General features: G+C 48.8%; 1 protein-coding gene across 3 annotated transcripts in view; it reads right to left on the bottom strand.

The window, feature by feature from the left end:
• The window catches only part of RAF1 (Raf-1 proto-oncogene, serine/threonine kinase), a 137,964-nt gene that overhangs the window by 70,970 nt on the left and 45,877 nt on the right, over positions 1-21,117 (bottom strand). For 2 of the 3 annotated variants that reach the window (XM_075006115.1, XM_075006113.1), the window contains exons 2-3: positions 10,932-10,984; positions 2,313-2,545 (exon numbers count right to left, since the gene is read on the bottom strand). In XM_075006115.1, coding sequence (XP_074862216.1) covers positions 2,313-2,519 — 207 coding nt within the window. In that variant the 5' untranslated portion in view covers positions 2,520-2,545; positions 10,932-10,984. The remainder of the gene's footprint in view (positions 1-2,312; positions 2,546-10,931; positions 10,985-21,117) is intronic. The other variant, XM_075006114.1, reaches the window with a different exon arrangement.

Raw genomic sequence — 21,117 nt, forward strand, 5'->3', positions numbered from 1 at the left:
CTCCTGTCAAACTGAAAGGCTGTACATCAGATGTGTGTAGTGGTACTTTTTGGCCACCAATGCTGCTTTATGATCCTGAAGCATCTCAAGGTGTTAACCTTCTTAACAAATGGTATACTCACCCCCATTTAAAAGGGGCAAACCTGCCTGTTCTTAAACCTATAGAGGAAGTAGGAAAAACACTATGCTTAGTGGAAGTTATGGTTACATCCCATTATAACTATTCAACTTCAGGGCTTGTTAGAATTTAAAACTCCAAGATTAAAAAATCGTACTTCCATACAAAAGTTTCATTGTTATGGTTACTTTGACTTCAATACAGGTCAGCAAAAAATAAAAGGAAGTTACACAACTGCTTGCTTTGTTCATTTGTTTGTCCTGACGTTAAAGGAAGTGAAATGTTAAGTTGAATGTCCAAATATACATGCACATAAGTGCATTGGACAAGTTACTGATGACTTATGCTCAACTGGATGGCACTTCTCTGTCTGGATGTAACATACAACTTTTTAATACTGTATCCCTACTATTTGACCTGCACTCAGCTAAAGAATTATGCCTGTATGACCCTCTGGCTCAACACCTGACCCTGACCAAAAGAGAAGCCAAAATGAAGATAGATAAGCCATCTTTTTGTGTTGCATTCTGAGTTTGTTAATACCTTCTAATCAGTTTTGAAGAGAGCTGTTCTGGGGGCTACCACAATCATTTTATTGTGAAAAAGTGTGCTACATTTAGTTTGGTTAGTTTACTTTTTTATACCACCAAAACCTGTTCCGAATATTCTTATCGTACAAGAAAAAACAACTTTAGACTTAAGAAAAAAGTCTGCCTATTTAGCATGACAAATATCAGCTATATTTCTTTTCCCCTACGAAACACTGGCAACATTTGGGGTTGGAATGTAATGTTTTTGCTTGAGGTTGAAATCTGAGCAACAGCTCTCTCCAACTTAAGTATCAACCTTTCCTCCATTCAAGTTTCAGCCTACAGCTATGACGACACATTCCAGGTCCTCCACAGGAAAAGCAGTAAGTCAGGACCAGATATTCCTAACGTAGAAGCAGAAAAAAAGCTTCTCAGAAGATGTTTGAGCTAGTTTTATAGACCAAAGGAACCACTCCACTCTTTTAAAAAAAACTACATTAATGTTCACTTTTGAAAGTTTGTCCAAAAAAGTTAACTTGTGTTGTGCAACAACAGACTTGCTAGGGCTTAATATTTTGGTTCATGGCATACTGTGTTAAAAGGCCAGACAGGCTTGTTTTCTGCCACACCATCAGTAATAAACTTCTGTAAGGAAATTTTGCTTCCATTTACTGTTTTTATGTTGGACACAATGTTTTAGTCTTGACACATATGGAGACAGGAATGACAGCATGCTGCATGGGTGGGTGGCATTATGTTGATGGAAGGGGATAAAACAAATTAGGATTTCAGGCAATGATACTGAGTTTTAGCATATTATTGGAATGCTCAGGTTGGAACAAAGACCCAGAGATGCTTAAGTTCAATCTATCTTCAATATATTTCTTTGTAGTGATCCACACTGAAGCAATCAATGAAAAAAATCATCACATATTTGAGTTTACACAGGCTAGGACAGTTCTGCAACAGTACTGTAAAGTCAAAGACAAACATTTGAATGTAATCTGCACAATACTGCACAATAATATGGGGATATTAGTCTTAAAATATAGTATTAAAAGACTGAATTATTTTCCAAAATGTGGACCAGCCTTCTAGTTTCACTTAATGCTTCTGCTGCCACACATACATCGCAGTACTGACAATGGTGAAAGCATGTAACATCGCATAGGATTCTTCAGTAGCATCCATGTAGTGTCCCCCTACTTTAGGTAGACACAGCAGTGTAGACTGTGAGACATGGCATAGAAGAGTAGACTACAGGGTATGTACTCACTTGCACACCTCTATGGATCTCTAGTCACCCAAGCCATGCCTCCTGTGTATGTTGCTATTTTTAGCCACGTAGCGTCTCATTACCTCCTTGCTGCTGGAGCTCTTCCCTGCCACAAAGTAAGTCTCTGGCAGGGGCGAACCCTTTCCCTGCTGCCTTCCCCCAGCCAGAACTTTTCCTTGCCAGAGTGAAAGGCTCTGGCAGCAGGCAGCTGCTGAAGCTTTTCCCGCTGCCTCCTCTCTGCCAGAGGTTTTTCACTAATGTGTAGTTATATAATGGAGTGTGGGCATGGTATGTTTTGACAGAAGCATGTGGCTACAATTACACAACAGAGTGTTGCCAGTAGATTGTAATGTAGATGCAGCCCAACACAAGGCTTGTGTAGACTTACCACTGTGCGTTGCTTGTTAGGCAGGAAAACCCGAATGGTATTACTAGTCTTAGAGGTATCTGAGAGCTTGCCATCATCAGAAGCTCGGCGCTGGTAGCCAAACTGCTGAACAATAGTAGGTGAAATACAGTTTGATCCATCAAAGACAGAATCCTTGAATCCAAAACCATTACTGATGGTCTTCCAAGCTCCCTGAATGTGCTCCATTGATACAGCCTAATGAAGAATAAAATCTGAAATGAAGTACAGACAAAAGAAATTACAACTTTCTAAGAGTCAAATCTGTAAACAAACACTGTAAAAGACCAAACAATATACTAATGCTACCACCTGTGCTTTTCTATAGTATTCTTCCACTGGTAGATCTCAAGTGCTTTACAACAATGGTATCATCCCCCAGTTACATCATAAAATTATAGAAGTAACACTTGGGACCCTGGTTCTGAAAGGGAACTTCAATCACCCTGACATCTGCTGGGAGACCACTACAGCAGGACATAGACAACCCAGGAAGTTTTTGGAGGATGTTCGGAACAACTTCCTGGAACAAGCGCTGAAGGAACCAACTCAAGCCATGTTCATCTTGACCTGCTGTTCACAAACAGGGAGGATTTGATAAGGAAAGTAAATATGAGTGGCAACCTAGGCAGCAGTGATCATGAGATGGTCAAGTTCAGGATCCTGACCAAAGGAAGAAAGGAGAGCAGGAGAACATGGACCCTGGATTTCAAAAAAGCAGATTTTGACCCGCTCAGGGAACTGATAGGCAGGATCCCCTGAGAAGCTAACATGAGGGGGAAAGGAGACCAGGAGAGTTGGCTGTATTTTAAAGAAGCCCTACAAAAGGCACAGGAACATGCCATCCAAATGTGCAGTAAGAAAAGCAAATATGGAAAGCAACCAGCTTGGCTTAATAGAGAAATCTTAGGTGAGCTTAAAACACAAAAAAAAAAAAAAAAAAGGCAGCAGAAACTTGGGCAGATGACTAGTGAAGAGTATAAATATATTGCTTGAACATGCAGGGTGCAATCAGGAAGGCCAAAGTGCAAGCAGAAGTGTAGTTAGCAAGGAACGTGGAAGGCAACAAGCAAGGTTTATACAAGCATGTTAGCAGTAAGAAGGTGGTCAGGGAAAGTGTGGGGCCTCTACCGAATGAGGAAGGTAACCTTGTGACAGATTAATGTGGAAAAAACTGAAATACTCAATGTTTTTTTCCAAAACAAAAAAGCAGTCAAGTAGCACTTTAAAGACTAATAAAATAATTTATTAGGTGAGCTTTTGTGGGACAGATCCACTTCTTCAGACCACAGCCATACCAGAACTCAATATTTAAGACAGAGAATCAAAACAGTAATCAAAGTTGACAAATCAGAAAAAAAATTATCAAGGTGAGCAAATCAGAGAGCAGAGGGGCAGGGAATCAAGAATTAGATTAAGCCAAGTATGCCAAAGAGCCCCTATAATGTCACAGAAAGTTTGCATCCCGGTTCAAACCACGTTAATGTGTCAACTTTGAATATGAAAGAGAGTTCAGCATCTTCTCCTTGTAAAGCAGACTGGAAATTCTTCTTCAATAAAACGCAAACTCTTAAGTCATTAACAGAATGGCCCATTTCATTAAAATGTAGACTAACTGGTTTGTGGATCAGGAATGTTTTGATCTCTGTTTTGTGCCCATTAACTCTTTGTCTGAGAGAGTTTGAAGTCTGTCCAATATACAAAGCATCTGGGCATTGTTGGCACATGATGGCATATATGATGTTAGTTGAGGAGCATGCGAATGTGCCCATGATTTTGAGAGTAACCTGGTTAGGTCCAGTGATGGTAGCGCCAGAATAGATATGTGGACAAAGCTGGCAGCGGGCTTTGTTGCAAGAAAAAGTCCCAGGACTGGTATTCCTGCAGTATAGACTGTGGCTATTGGTTACAATCCTCATAAGGTAGGGAGGTTGTCTATAGGAGAGAACAGGCATGTCACCTAGGGCCTTCTGGAGTGTGGCATCCTGATTAAGGATAGGTTGTAGGTCTTTAATAATTCGTTGCAGTGGTTTGAGTTGGGGGCTATAGGTGATGACTATTGGTGTTTTGTTCTTGGCTTTTTTGGGCCTATCTTGGAGTAGCTGGTCTCCGGGTATTGGTCCGGCCCTGTCGATTTGTTTTTTTTATTTCTCCTGATGGGTAATTCAAGTTTATGAATATTTGGTAGAGATCTTGTAGTTTTTGGTCTCTGTCAGTTGGATCAGAGCAAATGCAACTGTACCTAAGGGCTTGACTGTAAATAATGGATCTAGTTATGTGTGCAGGATGGAAGCTAGAAGGGTGTAGGTAAGTAGAGCGATCAGTAGGTTTCTGGATGGGAAGAAGGATTCTTTCAAAGATGGGGTTTACTTTTGAAAAAGCAGCATCTACACTGGCTTTCTTCTTTCGAAAGAAGCTCTTTATAACTCATTTTCATTTTTGATTTACCTTATTTGCATACCTCTTTCAAAAGAGGAATGCAAGCGTAGACACACCCAATATGTGTATGGAGGATCAGGTGGCCACCCTACAGATCTCCTGAATCGGGACATGGGCCAGGATTTTGCTGAGGACACCTGCACCCTCACAAAATGAGCCCTAATTGGTGGACGGGGCACCCCCACCAGTCTGTAGTATTCCCTTATGCAAGCCACTATCCCAGAGGAAATTCTCTGCAACAAAGAGCTGCTGTGACTCTCTAAAAGGTTTGGTCCTGTCTATGTAAAAGCTATGGACTTCTAAGGTCTGCAAACTGTGCTCCTTTGAGCATGTATGAAGGAATAAAAGATTTGGGATAAAATATAGGTTGAGAAATATCCTGACTGACCTGGAAAGAGGACACCACCTTCAGCAGGAAGGCCAGATGGGTTCTCAGTCTAACTTTACACAGTGTTCCACAAAGACAGAGTGGGTCCACAGCTATAAACTCAGACACTCTTCTGGCTGGTGTGATGGCCACCAAGAAGGCTGTTTAGTAACTTAAAAACCAACAGAGAACAGGACGCAAGCAGTTCAAAGGGGGCCCATGTAAGCTTAGACAGCACCAGATGAAGGTCCCATGAGGGTAAGGGGTCCCACACTTGCAGCCTAACTCTCTTCTCCAGGCCTTTCATGAACCTCCTAACTACCAGGTCCAAGAACACTGATGAAAAAGGGAAATGGCCGCCAAGTGCACCTCAATGGAGGCAAGGGTCAGCCCTTCCTGACTTAGGTGCCTGACAAAGGTAATCCAAAATGGCTGGGATTATGACCTGGAGGGTGGGGGGATAAACCTTTTTGTGCCATCCACACAGCGAACCTTTTCCACTTTGCCAGATAAACAGCCCTCATGGAAGGTTTCCTGCCGGTCAGAAATACCTCCTTCACCAGTTCTGAGCAAGAAAGTTCCATGGCACTCAGACATGAAGCTTCCATGCCATGAGATGAAGGAACAGGATGTTGGGGTCCTATAGCTGCCCCTTGTCCTAAGTCAACTGGTCCAAGCTTAACAAGAGAGTTACTGGGTTGCGCACTGACAGGTCTAAGAGTACCAATGCTGCCCTGCCCATGCCAGGGCCACCTCACTAAGGCCTGATCTGACCAAACTTGGAGGACCTTGTAGACAAAGGGAACTGGAGGGAACACGTACAGGAGTGTGCCTGCCCAAGAAACGCTGAACGTGTCCGCCCAAGACCCTGTGCTCCGGTTCCAGTAAGAACAAAACGTCTGGAACTTTGCACTGAGGTGTGTGGTAAATAGGTCCGCCTGTGAACAGCTCCACATTTAGAAAATTGACAGCAGCACATTCAGGTGAATGGACTACGTATGGTTCACGAATGACCTACTGAGGTGATCCATTATGGTATTGTGGATCCCTGGTAAGTAGTGAGCTTGTAGGAGAATTTGGTGTTGAATGCAAAACTCCCAAAGCCTGAGGGCCTCGTGACACAGTGAAGAGGAGAATGCACCCCTGGTCTGCTGATACACATTGCAGTTGTGTTGTCCGTACTCACTGACATGCGATGCCCCTCCAGATTGTCCCAAAATACCTTGCATGACAATCTGATTGCCCTGAGCTCCCTCACGTTGATGTGGAGCTTGAGGTCTGCCATGTCCCAGAGAGCCTGAGTCCGGCGCTCTCCCAGATGCGCCTCCCCAGCCTAAGTCTGACGCATTGGTTACCAGGGACAGGGAAGGTTGCAAAGGTCTGAAAGGAACCCCTGCACACACTGCTGGAGTGTCCTGTCAACAGTACAGGATCTGCAGTACCTGCTGTGGCAATGTTACTAACATCCATGTTGTCCCTCACAGCAGTACACGGAAGTAAGCTACAACTGCACAGAGCAGGGGCGAAGTATGGCACGTTCTTCCACGAACATACGTGCCACCATCTGTCCAAGAAGGCTCATGCAGCTTCTAGTCATCATGGTGGGGAATCTGATCAGGTTGTTTATGATGCTGGCCATAGCCTGAAACATGCTTTCCAGCAGGGAGGCCCTGGCAAGCACCAAGTCAAGGAGAGCCCCCATGAACTCTATCCTTTGCATAAGAACCAGCATCGATTTTGTCTCATGTACCAATAGATCAAGACTGTTGAACTTGAGCCTGTGAGCTCCCTTTCACCAACCAGTCATCCAGGTATGGGAACAACAGCACCCTGTGCCTGCAGAGGAAGGCTGCCACCCCGCCATGCACTTGGTGAAAACTTGGAGCCATCGACATATCGAACGGGAGTACTGTGAACTGATGTATTCCAATCACCATAAACCTCAGGAACCTCCTGTGAGGAGAGCTGTTGCAATACGAAAGCATGCATTCTGTAAGTTGAGAGCAGCAAACCAGTCCCCTTGATCCAGCAAGAAAACGATAAGTCCCAGGGAGACCATGGGAAACCTGATCTCTTTTACAAACTTGTTCAGGCCTTGCAGGTCCATGATTGGTCTCAGACCTCCTTGGATTTTGGAATTAAGAAACAGCAGGAATAGAACCCCTGACCTGTGGGAGAATCTCCTTGAATGAGGTGCAATAGAGAAGGGATTGAATCTCCTGGCCAAGTAGGTTCTTGTGAGGGGGTCCCTGAAGAGGGATGGGAAGTAAGATGGTAAGGGGGTAAGAATGGAATTGGACGGCATATCCCCTTTCCACCATGTGCAGGGCACACTGGTCTGATGTTATAAAGCACCAAACAGGGTAGAAAGGGGATAGGTGAAATGAAGCTACAGTAGGGTCTCAATATTCGTGACCGTTCTGTGTTTAGAACCCTTGTGAATTTTTTACAAACATGGGTGGAGGAGGCTAGGAGCACCAGGGAAGCGGTGGCAGCTGCCAGCGCTCCCAGCCCTGGAGCCCCAGGAAAGTGAGGCCACTAGCAAATAACTGAATTTGTGAATGTGGCACTCGCAAATGTCAAGACCCTACTTTAAGAGATTTGCTGGCTCCCAGGTGGGGTGTGGTTCGGTGCTCCTGACCGCACCTTCAAGAGTTCCATTTCGGCCCTGGAGGGGGCTGCTGTTGTCCCTGACCCTGGCCAAGTTGGCTGGAGCACTTCCTGCCACTGCGACCCCATCTCCTATTATGGTCTCTAGACTGTTGATGTTGGAACTGTCCAGGAGGAGGGAAGGGGCTAAAGCACCTGCACTGGGTCACAGGAGTGTAGAGCCCCAAAGACCTTAGGGTCACCCCTCAGTCCTTGAGGCTACTGCCTCTTGTCCATTTTCTTGGAAAACAAAGTGGGTCCCTCAAAAGGGAGATTCTGTATCATCTGTTGCCCCTCCTAGGGTAGGCTGGAAACCTGAAACCATGCCACATGGCTACCCCTGATGCCACAACCCATATCGCTGCAGCAGCAGCATCCAGGGTTGGAGGGCTGCATGAGAAAATAAGTTTATTTTCCTCCCATACTGCTGGAAATTACTGTTTAGCATCTGGAGGCACGAGTTCTGTGAATTTAAACAGCAAAGAAAGTAGATTAAAAGAGTACCTGCTCACCAGAGCCTGCTGGTTTGCTATATGTAACTGTAAACCCCCTGCAGAATAAACCTCTCCTACGTAAAAGTAAAATTTCTTGGCTTCTCTATTTTTGGGAGAAGGTCCCTGAAAACCTTGCCAATCCCTGTGATTGGCTGCATCAACAACCAAGGAGTGAGGAGATGTGTGGGTGAACAGGTGCTTCTTCCCCTCGGAGGGGATAAAAACACTGCTTCTCATTTTTCCTGGCAGCTGGCTGGGCAGATGCTGGCATCTGCCACAGTTTTGGCTGTTTGGGCAATCATCTTTATAATACATAAGGCCACTCTAGATGGTCCCATGGGTGATACAATGTCTGTCATAGGGCCCACTTTGTCTTTGACCTCCTCAGCATGGATGCTCAAGTTCTGGGCAACTGTGACAAGGAGCTGCTGCAGAACTCAACCACCCTCTAATACCAGAGAAGCAGAGGAACTCACCAGTGCCCCATCTGGGGAGGACAATGAGGAGGTGCCAGACTGCCCCAAACCCCAGTCCACAGTCCCTGAAGGGTCCACACCAGCCGCCAAGGATGGGGAAAACAATTGAGTCACCGGCACCATGGAGGAGGCAGAGCCTACGACAATGCTCCCATGAGAGACGGCGGGGCCGTTCACGTTACCGGCACCAATGGGGCCCATGTATACGGCATCGATGCTGGAGGTATTGGTACCCATGAAGCCAGAGCTGGCACCAGCTCTGCTGAGATTGGTACCACAGCAAGGGACAGCACCGAGACTAGTCTGTCTCATGGAGGCAGTTAGTCTGTTGATGCCTCCCACAGTGGCACTCCCAATGCAGCTGAAGGTGCTACACGCAATACCAGGGAAGCCTCCAATGCTGCCAGCAGCAATGAGGTTCCAAAGTGCAGTATAAGAAATTGACCTTGGGACTTGTGGAACTCCCACGGAGATCAAAAAGGGCCACAAGATGAGGAACGGCCACTCCTGTTCCTGTCCGATCCACAAAAGTAGAAGTCCGACTCCGATCCTGATGCTTCCGATGCCAAGGACCAGCGAGGCACCTGACCCACAGGCACCTGCCTCAGCACTGACGGGGCAGCACAGTCGTCATCTAGGCAGAAGGCATCAAAGATGGTGCCAGCATAGCCGGCTTGCCACATGAGAGGGGCCAGCTCCACATGTGCCCCAGTGACACCGAAGTCCTTAGTGGTGAGAAAGGTGCCATAATCCTCAGGAGACTGTGCCACCTGGAACACCTCCAGTGTCAAAGGCATCTCTGGCGAGCAAGGGCTGGATCTTCAGGCTGGCGTCAATGCATGGCCAAAGCATGCCCCTGCCGGCGTCTTGGACTCATCCCTCCTTCTCGGCACTCAGTCTCTGTTTTGCTTCTTCCGTTTATGCGGTACTGGGGACTGCAATCTGTCTCTCCTGAAGGGCAGTGCCAGCCCGTCAGCCCAATGCTGGGCCCCTCTGTCCCTTACTGGTGCCAATGTCACATTTGATGCCAGTGCGCTCCACACTGAGGATGCTGCACTCCATCGCCAATGGCAATCGCTCTGGCTGAAGCACAGCTTTCTTAAGACAATTTTCAGGCACTGTGCCTTGTCCTTCAGTGCCAGGGCTGAGGGGGGAACCAGCCTCCCAATTCGGGCCCAACAACAATCTACACAATTAACATCACCAACTATCTAACTAATGAACTATAAACAACTGTTAACTAGTTACAGATAAGTAGGCTACCAGCAAAAGCTGCTTGCATGAGCAACAGGGAGTACTGACAACCGTCATAGCAGCGAGAAAGTACTGAGCAGGGAGCAGGTCAGGCGGTGTATATACAGTAGATTCCCAACTTACATGGGGGTTGTGTTCTTGCAACCCCCAGGGAAGTCAAATTTCGCACACAACTTGGGGGAGCCAGGAAACTCAGGAGGGCAGCTGTCCTCATCAGTTTCCCCCTCTCCTGTCAGTGGTGGCAGCTGAGAGCCTTGACTCTAGGCTGCCACCACTGACAGGAGCAGCTGCCAACCCTGACAGGAGTGAGGAAACCTCTCCTGTCAGGGGCCGCAGCAGACTGGGCTGCTGCCCTGGACAGAAGCGGGAAACTGACCAGCGCAGCAGTGCTGGTCAGTTTCCCCACCACTCAGAGTCACATGAACCCAAGATATATGCAACTCAAGCGTGTGTCTCTTGGGGGTCTCTGAAACTGGTCACCATATTGATGTCACTCCAGGGAGCGCCACACAGACCTGATGGCAACTGGTTAGGGGAAAAAGACTTCCAGCAATTCGGCACATGTGTGCGCGCACACCTACACTGGAATACACGAGCACACATCTCAAAGAACTGATAGTTACTGTGTGGCATTATCTTCCTTTTACTGACAGAGAAGTGACACAGTCAAAAGTTTGCGCTAATTTTGGGTACCCAGCTTTAGAAGTCTAAGGAGTGATTATTTCAGTGTGTTCAGCTTTATGTAAGTTTAAAAACCAGCTGCTCTCAACGATGTCAGCTGCAGCCATAAGAGCTTATTTCACTGCCTACATGAGACCATCCTCTCACTTTAAGCAATTTCCTGCTAGTTCACTATCACATCTTCCAACTTCTGCCGCTAACAAAGCAGGATTCCAACAAACAGCCTCCATCACTTTACTACCTTGATTCATCCCCAGAGCAGGTCCATCCTCTGCACTGACTGAGACCAGGATCCTGTGGAAAAAACAGTATGAAATCATGTAAAGACCACATCAAAATACATATACAGAAGGGGATGAATTAAAGTTACACAAACCATAATTCTGGCATTTCCTAACTTGTGTACGCTCAACTTTGCAACTTTAATAATGTTCTGTTAATGACAGAGAGGATGTGGAAGGAAAGAGGTTGTGTGTTTGATTTCTGAGATTTTTAAAGAGCAAACTAGAAAAATATATTCAAATCATGCGGCTTCACACTCACACCTATATGGGTCATCAGCAGGGCTGAAAACTTTGGACACTCTGTCACTTGAGTTAACAGAATAACTAATAGCACAAGCAGGGGAACAAGATATTTTGCTAGGGGGTTTCACAGATATTTACTGACAGCAGAAGAAAAGTGAAACTCAAGTATGGGGTTTCATTTCAGGAGCTGAACGAGAGTGTTCTCTAGTGAGCCAATACCCTTCTGCCTATAGTTACCAAGTCCTATCACATCCAACCTGTCCCAGTCCCATTTTAAATTCCTTCTAAGCTGTGCAGCCACATGGCCGATTATTAAGCGCCATGCAGGCACTCAAGAATGTGACAGGGAAAAATGTCACTCTCCAAATCCCAGACCTGCTGCAGCACCCCTCCCCTGGTCCAACCCCAGTCCCGCACTGCTGCTGTGAGAGGGCTAGGGGGAGTCCTCTCCCCTGTTGCAGCCCCAAAGTGCCTTCTCCTGCACCCCTCATCCACAGACTCACTCCAGAGCTCACACCCACAGCCAGAGCCCTTCCACCCCAAACCTCTGTCCCAGCCCTAAGCCTCCTTCCACACTCCTCCCACACTCCCTTAGTCCTAGCCCCACCACACACCACCCATATGTGAAATGAATTTTGTTACGTGCACCAAGTTTTTCTCCAGTTTACACTTATGTCTCGCAGATTCTCTGAAGTATTTTTCCTAAGATTACTGGAAATCTCTGTTATGGGCTTGTCGTCATATATCACTAGCCTGCAACATGGTCAGATTTTATAAACTAAGCAGAGCCAGTACTTAGACCAGGAGTTGTCAACCCCAGTGTGCGCGCTACTGATGGCACAGGGCGGGAGCTCTGCCCTGCCCTCCTTCCCCCATGCAGCACAGGAGGGGGCTGGAGGACAGGGCTGGGGCTGGAGGCCATGCTGCAAAGGCCTCCATGTCAGCACTGAGCTGGTGCAGCAGCACCTCCGGAGTCCCTGTCATGGTGCAGGGCTACGGCCAGAGCCCTGCTGCAGCAGACCCTGCTGCACAGGCCCCTGCCATGGTGCTGGGGTCAGAGCCTTTGGCAGCACAGGCCTTGGGTCAGAGGCCCCCCTGAGACCCCACTGCATGTCTGGGGCCAAAGCCCCCATCATGGAACCCTGCAGAACCTGTCAGGGTGCTTCTCTCCTCCCCCTCGGGCAGGGATGGGAATTCTGACCAGGAGGGAGGGTGCAGGAGCAAGCTGGGGTGGGGGATGTTTGCAGACTGTGGGAGGGAGGGAGCAGAAGCGGGTTAAAGGTGGGTGCAGGAATGGGCTGGGGTTTGGAGATCTGGTGGGAGATAAGGTGCAGCAGTGGGGGCTGGTCAGAAGCAGGGTGGAGGTGAGAAGTCTGGGAGGGAGGAAGGGAGGAGCAGGAACAGGCTGAGGGTGGGGGGTCTGGGCAGGAGCAGGGTGCAAGAGGGACGGTCAGAGCAAGAGGGCATGTAGGAGCAGGGTGGGATGCTCTGGGCAAGAGGAGCAGGCAGGAAACAGGCTGGGTGACATAGGGATACATCTTCCTACAGCGTTGTTGCTGCCCCCTCCCCCAGCTGGCAGTGGCCTCCTACCCAGGGCTGGCAGCAGCTCTGTGCCCCAGGTTTCTGGAGCTCCTCACCCAGGGCCACCGGCAGCTCCACTCCCAGACTTTTGGGCTGCTTGCCAGACTGGCTGAGTGCAGATGTTGCTGGACCAGAAAATCCAAGATAACAGACATTCAACCAGTATTAAAATCCCAGACATTTTTAGATATTTAAAAAAAAAAAACAGCCAGACGGAGATTTAAAGACTGTGATGGAAAAGCTCTACATCTTAATTTATGGATGAATGAAGCTGTTTTAAGTAGAACTATTAGTGACTTTAAAAAGTATCACCAGCACTCAGGTGGCATAGAGAGATCAAAAGGTCAAATTTCAGCACTCCACCTGGAAAAGGTTGCTGACCCCTGACTTAGACAAGCAAAGGAAATCCCAGAAACTACCAGTGGTGCTGGGGATTCCATACTGCAAATGGCAGTCCTCCTTGTGGGTCACTAGTGAATCGCTCTACTTGGCATGGTATTCAGGCATGCTTAGAGACATGCCATCCTCCAGATTACAACCTTTAATAAAGACATTTCTTTTCATCTATAGTTCTTTCAGGTTACAAGAAAAGGGTTGCCAATACTTGCATCCTAAGCATCTTCTACCTTGGGTACCTACGTGGTCAAACACTTTATTGCTTCTGTAGCCTGAACTCACTACCTACATTAAGGGCTCCTTTATTTCACCCCACCTACACATAGTCTATGAGCCAGCCTTCCTCCATCTTCTTCTATTTCAGGCACTCCCAGCAACCCCCCTTCCATCATGACGCTGCCTGTATGTGCCCAACTCCTGCCTGCCACCTCATGCTAGTGGCTCATATGAACCCTATTTAATCTTTCTCCCACCATGCCAGAGTCCCCCATTCTCTCCACCCATAACAGAGATGGTGCACCCCCATTCACACATGCCCCCTTTCACCTCATGTCAGCATCCCATTCATTTCAGCTGATGTTCCATAGGAAACACTGCATAGAATGTGTGCGCACATGAGACTAATACCAAGTCTTCAAATATTCATGTTCAGTAACATTTCATTCTAGGATTAAGTTTAAACTAAAAGATGGAACTGGACACCCATGCACATGGCCTTCTCTCACAAGTTTACAGCTCTAGTTTGATGCACATGAGTGGCACTTGGTAGTCTAAACAGAACATTTTACATAATTATACCTTGCCTACTAACAACTGTTTAGGTTAAAACACATTACAAATGTGTTCACATATCATATTTTCCTGTTTTACTTATGATTTATAAAGTACAATCAGTGTACATTCTCATTTTGAATTCTCTGTCAAATACCAAACAACCCTCTCCATCAAAGATTGCCAAAAAATAGAGAGGCATCCCAGATGTTTCAGTCAAAGGGTTCTAAATTTTCAAAAAAAAACAGTTAAGTACGGAGCTCAAATCCCATTTAAAATTACCAGGATTAAGGCACTACTGAAAAAGTTTCCTAGCATGCACATATTCGACTAACTGCAACATGAAGCCTCTAGGGGTTCCATGCCAGTCCCAAGCCTTGATAAATGAAGAGGGTTGATCAGATGAATGACTATGTGCTGATCAAGAAAAAGTATTAGGACAGCTCAAGAAATGAAGAGACATGGCGAGGCCAGGTGAGGAAGTAAAAGGGAATGAATACAGAGCAGAACTTGAAGAGAAGATCAGGAATGCAGGCACAGAGAAACATATAGACAAGAGAGTTGAAGGGATAGCCACGGTGATAGAAAAGGCAATTGAGCAGACAGTTCCGGAAGAAGAGAAGATCACTAAGAAGCAGATTATGCAAGAGATACTAAAGTTGGTCTGAGAGAAGAGAGTACTGAAGATCAGAAGGGATGTTTCTGAGATGGCGGAACAGCAATATAGAATGAAATGCTATGAGGTAAGGAAAGCAGCCAGAATGGAGAAGGTGAAATGGTTAGAGGAGCAGGATGAAGATACAGAGAGGTATTACGGCATGTGTAAGACCAGTAAGGTGTATAAAATGATTAAGAATATTAATAGCAAGTGGCAGCTGAAGCAGATGGCAATCAAAGACAAGAATGACAAAGTGCTTGTGAACAAGGAGAAGGTTGTGCCGTGATGGACAAGATGCTGCACCAATCTGTACAAAGCACAGTTGGACCCAAGTATCTCAGAGAGACTAATCAAAGAACGAAAAGCCAAACATAGACAGTGAGACAAACCTTTCAAAGGAAGAAGTAGAAAGATGATACTGACAGAGAGACTGAGATCATAGATAGAAGAACATCTCACGGATGAGCAAGTGGGATTCAAGAAAGACAGAAGTACCATACAGCAGACATTTTTGGGAAGAAGGGGCCTCCAGAAGGAGGACTTCCTTCCGGAAGCCCCCCGGGGCCCATGCTTCTGCACGGCATTTTGAAGTCCAGAAGAACAGTCCTCCGGACTCCAAATAGAGAAGTTACTCACCGTAGTAACAATGGTTCTTCAAGATGCGTCCCCATGGGTACTCCACAATAGGTGTCGGCTCGCCCCAGCACCGCAGACCGGGAACTTTCCAGCAGTTTCTCCTGGACCGCGCATGCGCCGGCGCGCGCCGCTCCCTTGCACGTCCCCGGCCACGTGCGCAATCCAGTCCCCTCCAGTTCCTTGACCAACCACCTCGGATGCTCCTGAAAAACACTAAACAGAGATCCGAAGCAGGGAGGATGGGGGAGTGGTGGAGCACCCACGGGGACACATCTCGAAGAACCATCGTTACTGCGGTGAGTAAACTTCTCTTTCTTCTACAAGTGTCCCCGTGGGTGCTCCACAATAGGCGACTACCCAGCAGTAACCCAAGTAAGGAGGCGGGTAATCAGTTTATGTGCAGCTTGCCCCTGAAAGGACTGCAGTCGACAGACGGGTATCCTCTTCGAATACCCGGTGCAGAGCATAATGCTTGGCAAAGGTGTCATAGGATGACCAGGTCGCCACTCTACAGATGTCTTTTAACGTGATGCCCTTGAAGAAGGCTGTTGACGCTGCCACCGCCCTGGTGGAGTGAGCCCTAGGCAGGGCCAGCAAAGGAGTCTTTTGAAGTTCGTAGCACATTTTTATACAGGACACAATGTGCTTTGAGATCCTCTGTGAAGAGAGACCCTCTCCTTTCGACCTGGGGGCGAGAGAGACTAGAAGCCTGTCCGTTTTCCGGAAGGACTTAGTTCTGTCTATGTAGAAGGCCAACGCCCTCCTCACGTCCAGGAGATGTAGGCGTGCCTCCTTGCCGGAGCTGTGAGGCTTCGGGTAAAACGAGGGGAAAACTATAGGTTTGTTAAGGTGGAACTCTGAATAAACTTTTGGAACAAAGGCCGGGTGCAGCCATAAGGTTACCGCCTCCTTTGAGAATACTGTGCAGGGAGGCATTGCCATAACTGCTGCGAGCTTGCTCACCCTGTGAGCTGACGTGATTGCAAGGAGGAAGGTTGTTTTTATTGTAAGGAGACGTAGGGGAACTATGGCTCAAAAGGTGGGCCCATTAGCGCACTGAGCACCAGGTCCAAGTTCCACAATGGTGGAAGCGGTTTCCGAGGGGGGTACAGGTTTACCAGCCCCTTCAGGAACCTGGTAACAATAGGATGGGCAAATACTGTGGGCCCCTCCTCTTCATGCCGAAAAGCAGATATAGCGGCAAGGTGGACCTTTAGCGAGGATAGGGAAAGCCCGCCCCTCTTGAGGTCCAGTAAATATTCTGATATTACAGTTATAGGAACATCAAGGGGAGCTAACTGCTTGGCAGAACACCATGCAGTGAATCGAGTCCATTTCTGCTTGTAGGTCTTCCTGGTGGAGGTCCTTCGGCTACTCTCCAGGACTTGCTGTACTCCCTCCGTACCTGTGCTCTCTAGGGAGCTGAGCCATAGATTAGCCATGCTTGTAGGCGCAGGCCTTGAGGGTGTGGGTGCACTATGGACCCCTGGGCCTGCGTGAGTAGGTCTGGTGCCACCGGAAGGGGGAGCGGTGGGCGGTCTGACATGCGCAGAAGCAAGGGGAACCATTGCTGTCGATCCCACGTTGGGACTACTAGAATCATGCGGGCTCTCTCCCTTCTGGCTTTCTGCAAGACCTTGTGGATGAGCACTGTGGGGGGAAACGCGTAAAGTAGGGGGCCCTTCCATGAAATCGCGAATGCGTCCCCCAGGGACCCCCGCCCCAATCCTGCCCTGGAGCAGTACTGGGGGCACTTCTTGTTGTGCTGAGTGGCAAACAGATCTATCTGAGGAAACCCCCATGTGTGAAAGATCGGTCGTAGCAGATCGGAACGGATCTGCCATTCGTGTGTGAGTGCAAAGCGCCTGCTCAGCTGGTCTGCTTTCACGTTGTGAGCGCCCGGCAAATACAAGGTTTTCAACGTTATATTATTGGTGATGCACCAGTTCCACAGCCGGACTGCTTCCACACATAGGGCACGGGATCGAGCTCCTCCTTGTCGATTTACATAAAACATGGTGGAGGTATTGTCTGTATTGATCCCGACTACTTTGCCTTGTATGTGGTCTCGAAAGTGTTTGCAAGCGTTGAACACTGCTCTGAGCTCCAGTATATTTATGTGCAGTGACTGTTCCGTAGGGGACCATAGTCCTTGCGTCACTTTGTCACCGATGTGAGCTCCCCATCTTATGTGGGAAGCGTCTGTAGTGAGAAAAAGAGAGATTTGTGTTTGGTGAAAGGGTACACCTGTCAGCATGTTCTTGGGGTTTACCCACCACTGCAGGGATCTGTGCACCTCTGTCGTGGGCAACACCACACTGCGGACAGCATGGGATGCTGGCTTGTAGACGCTCGCCAGCCAATGTTGCAGGCTGCGCATATGCAATCTCGCATTCTGCACCACAAACGTTGCCTCCACCATGTGGCCTAGCAGCTGCAAGCACGTTAAGACTGGCACCGTGGGGCTGTATGTAATGACTTGCACCAGCGAACTGATGGCACGAAAGCAGGCGTCGGGTAGATAGACCCTTGCTGTAATAGAGTTTATACGTGCCCCTATGAACTCTATGTCTTGTGCGGGGTCGGTCTTGGACTTTGCGAGGTTGATGACCAGGCCCAGCGAAGAAAACATGTCTGCTGTTAGGCGTATCATGCGTAGTACCTCTGCCTTCGAGGCCCCTTTCAGTAGGCAGTCGTCCAGATATGGGAATATAAATACCCCTTGTCTGTGCACGTAGGCTGACACCACTGCCAGGGTTTTGGTAAAGACTCTGGGGGCCGAGGAGAGGCCGAACGGAAGAACCTTGTATTGGAAATGCTCCTTGCTGACCATAAAACGGAGAAAGCGTCTGTGTGGCGGGTGGATCGTTATATGAAAATATGCATATTGTAAGTCGAGGGCTGCAAACCAATCTCCATCGTCCAGTGCCGTGAGTATAGAAGTGACTGTGATCATCCGAAAACGTTGTTTGCGCAAGTACCGGTTGAGGCCCCGAAGATCTAAGATGGGCCTCCAGCCTCCTGTTTTCTTCTCTGTAAGGAAGTATCGTGAATAAAAACCTTTCCCCTGGAATCGCTCCGGCACTCTTTCCACCGCCCCAATGAACATAAGGTGGTCCACCTCCTGTTTGAGTCTCGCCTCGTGGGAAGCATCCCTGAGGTGGCGCCTGGGCGGAGGTTTCAGCGATGGGAGCGACTGGAAGAGGATCGCATAACCCGTGGCTATGATCTCCAGTACCCATTTGTCTGTGGTGATCTTTTGCCATTGGGGGTGGAACGGTCGGAGGCGATGATGGAACATTAGAGCTGGAGATGGCATTGTGCGATGGTAGTGATAGTGCAGCCCTCGACCTGCCCGTCAAACTTGTTGCCTTTGGGCCTGCCCTGAGGATGCACGGCTTTGTTGGGAACGTTGCCTAGGAGTTCTATACTGTTGCTGCTGTTGATGTCGCCCTTGGTCGTAGCCCCGTTGGTACTGAGCACGCTGCGGTTGGTACGGGTATCGTCTTTGTTGAGGGTAATACTTTTTCTTCCTGTATGGAGGGGTATAAATACCCAGGGTTCTGAGTGTAGCTCTTGAGTCCTTACTGGAGTGAAGGATCGAATCAGTTGAATCTGCAAACAACTTCTGCGTGTCAAAAGGGGAGATCAACAATCTTCGCCTGCAGATCCCTCGGGATACCAGATGTCTGAAGCCAGGATTCCCTGCGCATGACCACTGCTGTAGCCGTTGAGCGTGCCACCGTGTCTGCCACGTCCAGGGTGATCTGGACTCCTGTCCTCGAAGCTGCATAGCCCTCTTGCACAATCGCCTTCAGCACCGGCTTCTTATCTTCCGGAAGCGAATCCATGAGAGAAGTAAGCCTGGAGTAATTGTCGAAATTATGGTTCGCTAGATGTGCTGCATAATTTGCCACTCTCAACAGCAGGGTGGAGGAGGAGTATACCTTTCTGCCGAACAGCTCTAGCTTCTTGGCATCTCTGTCCGTACCCCCGGCTTTGTACTGGGAAGACTTTGATCTCTGCTGAGACGATTCTACCACCAATGAATTTGGTTGTGGGTGACTAGAAAGGAACTCCATGCCCTTCGCCGGGACGAAGTATTTCTTATCCACTCTCTTGTTTGTAGGTGGAGTGGAAGCCGGGGTCTGCCATATGGTGGTGGCTGACTCCATGATGGCTTCGTCAAGAGGGATAGCGATTTTGGATGAAGCCGGCGGTCTCAGATTTTTGAGGAGTTTCTGATGCTTCTCCTATACCTCTGCTGTTTGGATGCCTTGCGTGAAAGCCACCCTTTTAAACAGCTCCTGAAACTGTTTGAGGTCGTCCGGTGGAGCAACGTCCCCAGGGGCCGTAGCCTCGTCGGGGGAGGACAAGGAAGAACCACTAGGGTAGGCCTCCCTCGAACTCTCAGGTTCTTGCGGTCGATGGTACACCCGCTCGCTAGAGGCTTGCAAAGGAAAGTCTCGGGGTTCCAAAATCAACTCCCCTTGAGACAACTGTGTTTCCGTCCCCGTCCGAGTGTGTCCGCGGGGGTATTGGACGGTCGGGGGGGACCTGCCCCTAGGTGTATGCCTGGGGTGTCTGTGCCCAGCATGGTAAGAGCAACCATGGCAGTACGGGCACGGTTCCTGGGATGGAGACCTGGACCACTCTCGGGGTGCGTACCCCCGGTGTCTGGGAGAGCAAGATCTCCGCGATGATTCAGACAGTGGTGAAACTGGTTTGTGATAGTGCTCCAAGGGATCCAATCCCAGAAAAGGCGAAGGTGGCCCAAGCCATGGTGACGCTGGTTGGAGGAACGGAGAAGGAGGCTCTGGGTAGGCTGGAGGAGACCCATGTCTTCTGGGTGGCGTGCGCAGCATAAGGGGAGGGCTTGTTGAGAGTAGCACTGCAGCCCTGTCCAGAGAAGGGCTGCGGTGCCGGATTTTTGCTCTCGCCTTACCGCTCCCCTGTGGGGCTGGCACCGCCCCCTCCCGTGCCGGGGATCTCGGCCCCGCTGTCGGCGCCGCGCAGATAACGTCCTCCGGTGCCTGCAGGCTGCGTGCCTGTTGGCCCTGCACCGCTGGCGCTGCGGGGGTCGGTGCCACTTGTGGCGGTGCTGCCGGTTCTGGCGCTTGCCTGGCCGCCGCTCTGAGAGCTGCGCATGCCAGCTGTTTAGTAATTGGAGGCTCAGCCTCTGCCACGTGCACTGCTGCGCTGCCGCGTGTTTGAATCTGCGGCTGGGGGCTGTGTGCTACGCCCGTTCCACTCGCTGTGACCGCCGGCAGGGATCGGGCTGTAGAAAGCTTCCTCCGTTTCTGCACCGAGGGAGTGAGGGAAGCCGCCTTCCTTTTATGGAGCCCACGGGGTCCCTCCGATTGAGGCCTCTCCGGCATGTCGGGCTGGAGGGCCTTATCAAACAACAGCATTTTCAGCTGCATTTCTCTGTCTTTTCTGGCCCTGGCTGTGAGCTTTGCACAATGGGAACACTTCTGGGTAACATGTGATTCCCCCAGGCACCTAATGCATTGACTATGCCCATCGGAGGCCAGCATAGCTTCGCGGCAGGACTCTCACTTTTTGAATCCTGAAGAGGACATCGCGGTGAGTCTTTGAATTGTTAATAGGGTACTTAGCACTAGATTTGTGCCTGTTCCCCTTTCACGGACCGCTGCCCGCCGCGGCCAGAGGCCTACTGGCCTTCACGTCCCCACGTCTTCTCCGCTCCTCTCTCTTTACTAAATCTTTATTTTTATATATATATTTATTTGTCCTTTCTTCTTTTTCTCCTTTTTTTTTTTTTGGAAGAAAAAAACCAACAGTTTACACTAAAAAAACTCTAACTAAGCTGACTCTGGCCGTAGCCTGAGCGGATT

The sequence above is a fragment of the Carettochelys insculpta genome, chromosome 11 (genome assembly GCF_033958435.1).
Source record: "Carettochelys insculpta isolate YL-2023 chromosome 11, ASM3395843v1, whole genome shotgun sequence".
NCBI lineage: Eukaryota > Metazoa > Chordata > Testudines > Carettochelyidae > Carettochelys > Carettochelys insculpta.